This window comes from Sinocyclocheilus rhinocerous, unplaced genomic scaffold (assembly GCF_001515625.1).
Source record: "Sinocyclocheilus rhinocerous isolate Xijiao unplaced genomic scaffold, SAMN03320098_v1.1 scaffold143, whole genome shotgun sequence".
NCBI classification, from domain to species: domain Eukaryota; kingdom Metazoa; phylum Chordata; class Actinopteri; order Cypriniformes; family Cyprinidae; genus Sinocyclocheilus; species Sinocyclocheilus rhinocerous.
In genome coordinates, this window is record NW_015644616.1 from 110778 (window position 1) to 120920 (window position 10143).

The 10143-nt window shown below is 36.0% G+C and overlaps 1 protein-coding gene across 1 annotated transcript in view; it reads left to right on the forward strand.

Annotated features, from left to right (window-relative positions):
- Window positions 1-1940, forward strand: part of LOC107758405 (synaptonemal complex protein SC65-like) — a 29103-nt gene extending 27163 nt beyond the window's left edge. The window contains exon 7 of the mRNA XM_016576128.1: window positions 1684-1940. Coding sequence (XP_016431614.1) covers window positions 1684-1833 — 150 coding nt within the window. The 3' untranslated portion in view covers window positions 1834-1940. The remainder of the gene's footprint in view (window positions 1-1683) is intronic.
- Window positions 1941-10143: the final 8203 nt, after the last annotated feature.

Here is a 10143-nt window from a genome sequence, read left to right on the forward strand (position 1 = left end):
CTGGATGAATCAGCGTTCTTGAACGAATCTCTCTTGTGATTCAAAGACAAATACATTTTAACAGCCCCTTTTCGCTACCTACTCGCGTAACAATGTAATCGATAATCTTCATTTGAAGCGTCAAATTATTTTCAAAAGGTGATTTACTCTACTTTAATTGCTACCATACACATCATACACACATTTTATATCTGAACTATAAACTTTTATCCCAGTACTTCTGTGATTTGAGTGTTTGTAACACAGAAATAATGATACTGTGTGGCTGAAAAGACTGTGAAGCTGTTTCATTCATGACAGACAGCTGCTCTCTTTAGGTCAGCGGCAATTTAGGAATAGAATCACGTTGGTGTTTGAATCGTGTTCGCGATCTTTAACGATCTATTAAATTAAAGTGCTTTGTCATGTTGGTGGTGACACCTCTCTTGCAACATGTTTAGCTATCACAGATATTATACTTAGCTTTTTTGGCTTCTGATCGCAAATGTTGCCAAACTTTGGAGCGCTTAGATTAGCGAGCAAGGTCCTGGCAGATCGCTAGGTCCGGTCCTCACAGATGAAGAAAAAAAAAGCGCATAGGCGGAATCGAAATTTTAATTTGACAACAAGTATCCGATTCCCAACCCTATTCAGACCCCAACTAATCAAAGCAGTTAAGGTGACCAAGGAGGTTATTAATAGACATTGCACTTGCTTGGCCAGGTCAGTCTGTATATTTATGTAAATATATTAAATTGCTAGTAAATGAATTGTTTGCGCCATCATTCCCTATGGTATATGCAATTATACATTTCGAAATGTTTGTGCTTAGATTAGGTGAAGTGTGTGAAAGTGGGTTTGAATGCTCCGTCTATGACATCTGAGCCCTGCGTGTGGTCGCGAATGAAGTGGTCGCACTTTAACGACGTGTTAAAATGTAAGACAAGTCAAGTTAGCATGATATTAAAAATCATGGGCTGCACATCCAGCAGAAATGCACGAGCCATAGCTTGGGGTAAGAACAATGAACAAATGGCTAGAGAAGGCTTTTACCTCAAACCAGGTAACTTGTCATGAGTTTGAAAGTGGAAGAAGTTGGGTTGACACTTCCCGTCTTGGATGATGTGCCTTTCCAAGGGTTGAAGCTGGTATGAGAAGCTGGACACATTTAATAGCAAAATATTCACGGAAACGGAACCCTCTGTCAATCATGATAATGTCTCCCTTTCTAAAAGATTAAAAATCATCTTGATGATTTGGTGATTGTTTTGTCACTGGAAAGGAATATTGGACTGATGCCAACCAGGAAACCTTTGCCAGCTTTAACAATCTCCAGGTTGAGCTGGTTTTGTCCCGAGTGTTATTGGGTACGAACAGGTAAGCTTCAGGCAAACTAGCTTGGTGTAAAAGCAGATTAGTTTAGGGCCTGAGAGAGCATCCAACCACTGAATAACATGGTCCTAAATTTAATTCTGACTTTTTAATTGCATGATTAAATAAATTACTGCAATATCACTGTTTATGGTTTGAATGGGTGGGACAACTAACCGGAAATGTCCAAGGATCAAAGACATCACTTCCTTAAACCGGCAAATAGCTGTTAAAATGGTCAATAGGCAGATATGTTTTTGAGTGTGTCCTATTGTCCTATGAATTAGACTGATAATATTATCATGTGTTTATTAACTGTGTGTTTGTTAACAGGATACTGTAAGTTCAGAGGAAGCAGCATCAGCTCTGTCAAGTACTCCTGATGAAGAGTTTGAGGGAATCGGGGACTACGAGGAGTCTTTCCTTGCTGAATGGTGGCAGGAACCCAAAACTAAAGGAGATACAGGAGAACCAGCTGAATAAACACAAACCAAATCATATACAATTATTTATACTGGTACTTTGGGGGAGACTTCGTCTGGTGTCTTCCTCATCCCCTGTTGACTCTTTTCCCCTTTTTCATTGGAGATGAATTGTACCGTATCCATTCTAACTTTACTTTTAACTAGAACATTTGGAGCTTTTGTAATATTTTTATGCAAGAAGTTTTATAATAACCATCTCTAACCCAGATTTTGTTGAGTTTAGATGAGCTCATTGAAACTGGAGACACATCACCAATCTAACCTCTGCTTAACGAAATCAGGTCTGTGTTGGGAATAGTATTTTTTACGTGTTAAACCTGTTTTTTTATGTCTTTTGTTGCGCTCCCATGTATTTCATGATGTGTTATCTATGAAGAAAATATTTTTGTTGATATGAAATGTATCTGCATCTTTCCACATGCAATCTCTGTAATTCTGACTCACATATAGCTGTTTTAATTTCAGGCTATATAAGAGAGTTGCTGATATTGCCTTATTTTATATTGTTTTTAGGTTTTACCTTTACTGATAAGGAAGAGTATATATCATAAGAATATGTGTATATACACCTGATGTGACATATATTAGAAACATACTATAAGGCAGTGTTTGTATCTGTTCTGTCTGTGAAGCAATGAATCCAGGGATCTCGAGACAAAAAATAAATAAAAAAATTAAAAAGCTGTTTCAGTTATTCTTTGTTGTGTTCTTCCTTTGTACATTTAGAATTAGCTATCTGTAAACACATCACTTATTGTAACAACTGAAATAAACCTGTAGAAATGTATTGGTGGCCGATTCAAGATTTTGTAACCTGGTTTGATTACTCTGGGTCACCCTTAATTAGTTACTTACAGTTTCTTTCTGCTTCTGTCTGTCTTTTGCTTCCTGTATTTCTTATTTAATGTCTGTTTGCTAAGTCAAATTCCTTCAAAGAGCAATCGTACTTGGCAAAAACCTAATCTGAGATGTCATTTCAACAATTCTGTGCCTTTTGATCATTAAAAATAAAATTTCAGGGAAATTTTTTTTAGATGTGTCCTGTGTTTAACAACAGAAACATGCAAACATCAGTCTTATAGTTCTAGCGAAATTACTTAAAATGTACTGTTTAAAAAAAAAAATTTTTTTTAAATCTTATTTACCTCAAAACAACATGAAAAATATGTAACATGAATTGTCTCCTAAGATGACAAACGTGCATACTGTAAACATTCATCTTTTCAGTTAAACATCCATCCCATTACTAAAACGTAATCTTTTCATTAATACATTGTCACACGGTCTTCCTCTCCACAGACCACTCCAGTTACTATTTCTGGATTTACCTGACTTCTCTGGTTACCCTTCGTCTCCTGTGTTTCAAGTTATTCTAATATTCTTCTCATCAAGTCAAGTCACCTTTATTTGTATGGTACAGTACTTTACAGAATACAGTTCCCTTTCACGGAACACTGCAATCTTGATTAGCTACGGCAGTTAAATATGCAGCATACTATGGGCGCCCACATAAAATCATCAGCTTATCTTCAGGAAGCTGCTTTGTTTGTGTGTGCATGTGTGAATCCACTGTTACGAAAGAAAATGAGTTTCAGAAAGTGTATGATTCTGTTATATTACAGGAGATGACAAACATGCTTTGTGTGTTATCTGTTTGGGAGCGGAGAACACTTGCATGCCCTCACTATGATCGCTTCATAATGAGGAAGCTCTGCTCCTGTCTGGCTCTTTTTATGGGAGAATGGAGCCAATCATCTGCACCTTGTGGTTCGGGTCCCACTGTTTCTGGGGTGGCGTGGCGACACTGATTGTGGGGGTCACAAGTTGAGCTAATGGAGGAAGTCCCTTCTTTAGCTTCAAGTCAAGTCACCTTTATTTGTATAGCGCTTTATACAATACAGATTGTGTCAAAGCAGCTTTACAGTGTCAAACAGGAAAATAGTTTGTCAATAATGCAAGAGGACAATAAAAAAAAGAGTCATTTTTCAGCTAAAGTCAGTTCATTGATGATTCAGTGATGTCATCATCCAGTTCAGCTCTCTTCCAATAGGGTCTGGGCAATCAGTCACCAGCATGGCGTGGTTTAATTCCAGGCTGCAACACAGGTCAGATTGTGCAGAGGACAAGCACGGGTCTGGTTCCCGTGGTCTTTTGCTGATGGTCATTGAGGTGACGAGGTCTTTGCAGGGGATCTGTCCTCTGTGGTGCATCTAGTTGACATGGTCTCCGCTGACTTATATTAGAGTAGATGCCATTCCTCTTACGATGTAGCGAGTCAAGTCACCTTTATTTATATAGCGCTTTATACAATACAGATTGTGTCAAAGCAGCTTTACAGTGTTAAACAGCAAAATGTGTGCTGATAATGCAAAAGACAATAGAAAACAATTAATTTTCCAGTTAAGGTCGGTTCATCATTGATTCAGTGATGTCATCATCCAGATCAGTTCAGTTCTCTTCAAATAGTATATTGATCCAGGAAACAGGTACAACTGCAACAGAGTGTTGTCATGTTTGTCTTAATAATCTGTTCCTCTTTAAGAAAACATGTGGTAAGCAGTGTTTGTCCCTCATCAGCAGGATAACAAATTTGTTTACCATCTCTTATTTTTTCACAATTGTAAATGTTTGTTTAGCTTTAGTTTTTAGTCAGTTACAAAGGTGTCAGGGATGAAGCTTGTATGTATTTTTAAATAATTATGATAGAGTTACAGGTTCCGAGTAGTTGGGTATCTGAAAGCAGTGAAAACTTGACAGTAAATGTCACAGAGACGAGAGTAGTTTGTTACTCAAACAGTTCTCTGCATTGTCTTTTAAAAAAACATTGCATTGAGTCACTAAGACAAATTCAGTAAACAGAATGAATATAAACATGCAAAACTTTATAGTGACAATAAGTAAATAAAATAAAACCTGACAACACATACACAAATGCTTGTTCTAACTCTATCATACACCATATTGATCCCTGGTAAGTATACCTAAAATTGGTAGATATCTTGACTTGATCCGCGTATACTGTTCTAGGCCTCATCACACCGTTGTTCAAACCACAAAGTTTTTCATTGTGTTACACTATAAAACCAGAACAGTTTTATATGTTTCCATAATTTTGTTCGTTCTTTGAAACACACTATTTGAATTTGTTTACTGTGGTTTCACCATTCTTATCATTTTTTCCCGTCTAATTGTTAGCTGCATGTTTGTTTTCCTTACACTTTGTTTCCTAGATTTTGCTGTCATGCTAGTGAGCTCTTTGTTCATATATAACAATATTTCTGTGAATTTGCTTGATTTAATAAAATATTGCTTTAAACCGCCGACTTCACTCAAGGCATTTATATTATCCTAGTTTATATACACGAGGGTAGTGTTTTGAAATCATGTAAGATCATTTCTAATTGTTAACATAATTGTTAACAATGCCCTGGTTAAATGAAAATACTCTCTCTCTTCGGCGGAAATGCAGAAAAGCAGAATGTAAATGGAGAAAGTCTAAACTTCAAGTTAACTATGAAGCTCTGCAGGTTGCATTATCTAATTTCCAAAAAGCAGCAAAAACTGCAAAAATTTATTGTTACGCAGACATTATTTATCAAAGTTGTCATAAATCTAGGATTTTTTTTCTTTCTGTTATTGACTCGGTTCTCAATCCACATGCAAAAGTTCAAAAAGTATCATCTTTAACACGAATACTTCCTCAGATTTTTCCTTAATAAGATCACTGATCAGCGACCTCAGACTGTCAAAATCAATATTAACACTCCCAAACCTCTCACTTGCACTCTCATCTGGAGTGTTTTTGAACCCATCTCATTGCCTGCCCTACAAGAAATCATTGTTCAATTAAAACCAACTTTTTGCTCATTTGATATCATTCCCTCTCGCAAAAAAACTGTTTGATACCTTGGGGCCTAGTCTTCTGGCGATTGTCAACAAATCACTTAGTTTGGGTACAATACCAGCAAGATCTTAAACATGCTTTGGTGGTTCCATCTCTTAAGAAACCAAATCTTGACCCTGCTGATCCTTCAAATTATAGGCCCATTTCTAATCTGCCTTTTCTTTCTAAAATTCTTGAAAAGGTTGTTCAATTCCAGTTACACTCTTTTCTGTTTCAAAATTCTATCTATGAAACATTTCAGTCAGGTTTTAGAACATTTCACAGCACTGAGTCGGCTTTATTAAAAGTTTTAAACGATATTTATATGGTAACTGACCAGGGTGATAGTGTAATATTGGTGATGTTAGATCTTACTACTGCATTTGACTTGATCGATCATGAGATTCTCATTGCCCGTCTCAAGAGCTATGTGGGCATGACGGGAACAGTTTTAAGCTGGTTTAGTTCCTATTTAAAGGACAGGAGATTCTCTGTTCGCCTTGGCAACCTCATGTCATCAGCTGCCAATCTCCCGCAGGGATCTATACTAGCTCCTACCATTTTTTCTCTATATATGCTCCCATTGGGCTCTATTTTCCGAAAGCATGGTGTATCTTTTCATTGCTATGCCGATGACACCCAGATTTATTTGCCCCTTAAACGCTCAAGTAACATCTCCCTGGGCCCTCTAATGGAGTGTATGGAGGATTTGATATCATTCCCTCTCGCAAAAAAACTGTTTGATACCTTGGGGCCTAGTCTTCTGGCGATTGTCAACAAATCACTTAGTTTGGGTACAATACCAGCAAGATCTTAAACATGCTTTGGTGGTTCCATCTCTTAAGAAACCAAATCTTGACCCTGCTGATCCTTCAAATTATAGGCCCATTTCTAATCTGCCTTTTCTTTCTAAAATTCTTGAAAAAGTTGTTCAATTCCAGTTACACTCTTTTCTGTTTCAAAATTCTATCTATGAAACATTTCAGTCAGGTTTTAGAACATTTCACAGCACTGAGTCGGCTTTATTAAAAGTTTTAAACGATATTTATATGGTAACTGACCAGGGTGATAGTGTAATATTGGTGATGTTAGATCTTACTACTGCATTTGACTTGATCGATCATGAGATTCTCATTGCCCGTCTCAAGAGCTATGTGGGCATGACGGGAACAGTTTTAAGCTGGTTTAGTTCCTATTTAAAGGACAGGAGATTCTCTGTTCGCCTTGGCAACCTCATGTCATCAGCTGCCAATCTCCCGCAGGGATCTATACTAGCTCCTACCATTTTTTCTCTATATATGCTCCCATTGGGCTCTATTTTCTGAAAGCATGGTGTATCTTTCCATTGCTACGCCGATGACACCCAGAATTATTTGCCCCTTAAATGCTCGTAACATCTCCCTGGGCCCTCTAATGGAGTGTATGGAGGACATAAAAATCTGGATGTCATCAAATTTTCTTAATATAAACTAAAAGAAAACGGAAATCATATTCTTTGGTCCCCCTAGTGGCATTCCAACAAAGTTTGTTAATGATCACCATGTCACATTTCAGGCCAAAACTCTTGTTAAAAACTGAAGCTGAGCTGAAACTAGACAAACAAGTAAATTCAGTGGTTAGATCCTGTTTTTTTCATCTCCGCCTTCTTTCCAAAATTAAGTCTTTTCTCTCTTTTCAAGATTTTGAAAGAGTAGTTCATGTTTTTATATCATCACGGTTAGACTACTGTAACTCACTTTATTGTGGAATGAACACTACTTCCCTGGCCCATCTCCAGTTGGTCCAAAATGCGTCAGCAAGACTTTTATTGGGCCTCCGTATATCCACTCACATTACACCTGCGTTAGCATCATTGCATTGTCTGCCTGTCCGGTTTAGAGTGTAGTTCAAAACCCTAGTTTTTGTTTTTAAGTCCCTAAACAACTTAGCCCCCTCATATCTATCTGCACTTCTATCTCCACATAACCCTTCTCGAGCTCTTCCGGTAGTCATAGTTTGCTCGAAGTTCCCAGAGCCAGACTTAAACAAAGAGGTGAATGTGCCTTTGCTGTCACGGGTCCTAAACGCTGGAACAGTTTACCAGTTCATATTAGATCTGCTCCTACAATACAGATTTTTTTCATCTTTGCTTAAAACTCATTATTTATCCATTGCTTTTAATGTCCCTTGATGATTAATTTTTAAATTCGACTTCTGTTGTTGTTCCTATTTTCTGTTGATATCTTGGTGATAATTTGTCTCTGATTTTATCTGATATTTTTTTTATTATTGTTTTGCTTGTATTTATTTTATCTGATCTGACTTTATCTGTTTTAATGGTGTTAATTCAACTTGAAACTTGATAATTTCTTAATAATTATTTTGCATCTACATTCGTACATTCTATTCAGTTTCTATTCTGTCTACTTGTTTTCTTTTTATTTAAAAAAAAAAAACTTACTATGTCTACTGCGTTTGACTATCTGGGGCTTATCACAACACTTATAATGTTTCACTTGATTGCTTCTATCGTCCTCATTTGTAAGTCGCTTTGGATTAAAGTGTCTGCTAAATAATTAAATGCAAACTGTTTTACTACCAAAAGAGCTTTTAAAGAAATATTTATGAGCTCGGACAAAAGAATAACGAGTTAAATGATTCAACCTTTCATTTCAACAATATAATATGCATTGAAGTAGTGAAGAAAATGATAAAATTGCCATTACAAACAAACAGTAAAATATAGTAATGACATTACAGGCTGTCTAGCCAGCAAAGAAAATCGATGCTGGACATCATGTTTTACTCTAGTATGAATTCGACCAGCACAATTTCACATATCACCAGAGGTGTGGAGTAGCCTACCTGAAAACCACACTTGAGTAAAAGTACAGATAGGCTACCAAAATAACTCCACTACAAGTTACCAATTTCAAAACAACTTGAGTAAAAGTCTTATGGTGTGTTCACACCAAACGCGAATTTAATTATTCGCGCGAGTTATATACAAAGTAAATGCAAAGACGCGAATAGAGTCGAATTCGCGACGGGCGATGCAAATGACGCAAAATGCGCGGCGCGTTTGCCGCGAATGCGCTATATTCGCCTCAATCGCGTCTTCCGCGCAAGTTGATTTTTTTTTTTTAAGAAATTATAAACAGTACAAAAAACAGGCACCAAAGACAAAGCTCCAAAAGACGAATGGAAAAAAAGACATTCGCAAGATGCCAAATGCAGACTCATAATATGTAACAATAGAATATACCTTTTACATTTTTTACAAGTTTAAGAGTCTTCATTAAAAGAATGAGTTCGTTACAGAAAGCCTTGTATAAAGGAGGAGATTTGAATAATCGACATTTATGAATAAAGAATTTGCTGTTCAGGATAATGAAGTTTACAAAATTGTCAATATTTTTGTCTTCATGCTCATAATAACAAATAATTGCTTTCACATTTAAAGTTATCATCAATCTAACTTTGGCAGAGAAAGTGTAAAAACAGTCTTTCCAAAATGTCTGTACACTTTGACAATCAAAAAACAAATGGCATTAAGACAATTACAGAAAATACATTCTTTCCCAACATCCATAAACTTAGAGAGTAAAATATTAGTTGGATATATTTACCTTATTTGAAATGCAAAATTTGTAAGGTAACAGCCATGCCTTTCTCCAATTAACATCCCTGAGAAAGGAATTCCAGTAAAATTTTCCTCTTGGAATAACTTTCTTTATTTCATGAAAGACTTGTTTAATATCTTTGTTAGTGCATTTTTTATCAAATACATTTTTGCCTTTTTCAAAGAAATTACAGTCTAATATCTACATTATAATAAGACAGATGGCTGCTCATCAAATTAATAAGTCCAGAAGGGATAGCTTAAAAAAAATCTTTACATTTTACAGGAAAATTGATCTTAGACATAAAAGAATCGTAAGAATACGTTTTTAGTGTTGAATCAAACTGATCACTCAAGTAATTTAAACCATAATCCAACCATTTCTCCAAAAATATACTCTTGCCTTTAATTGTAATCAATTCGTTATTCCAAATTTTCATTCTGTGAGGAGAAAAATTATGTACGAAACCGTTTCCATGCCAATAATCAATGCTAATAAAATTTAGACAATTTTATGGGTAATTTGGTAGGCACAACATACAGGTTAAAAGAATATTAAGACCACCCACTTTCTTAAAAAAATTTTGAGGAATAAAAAACCGTAATCAATTCGTTATTCCAAATTTTCATTCTGTGAGGAGAAAAATTATGTACGAAACCGTTTCCATGCCAAGAGTGCTTGCTAATAAAATTTAGACAATTTTATGGGTAATTTGGTAGGCACAACATACAGGTTAAAAGAATATTAAGACCACCCACTTTCTTAAAAAAATTTTGAGGAATAAAAAACCAAATAGAATCAGGATCACCAATACACTTTTTGA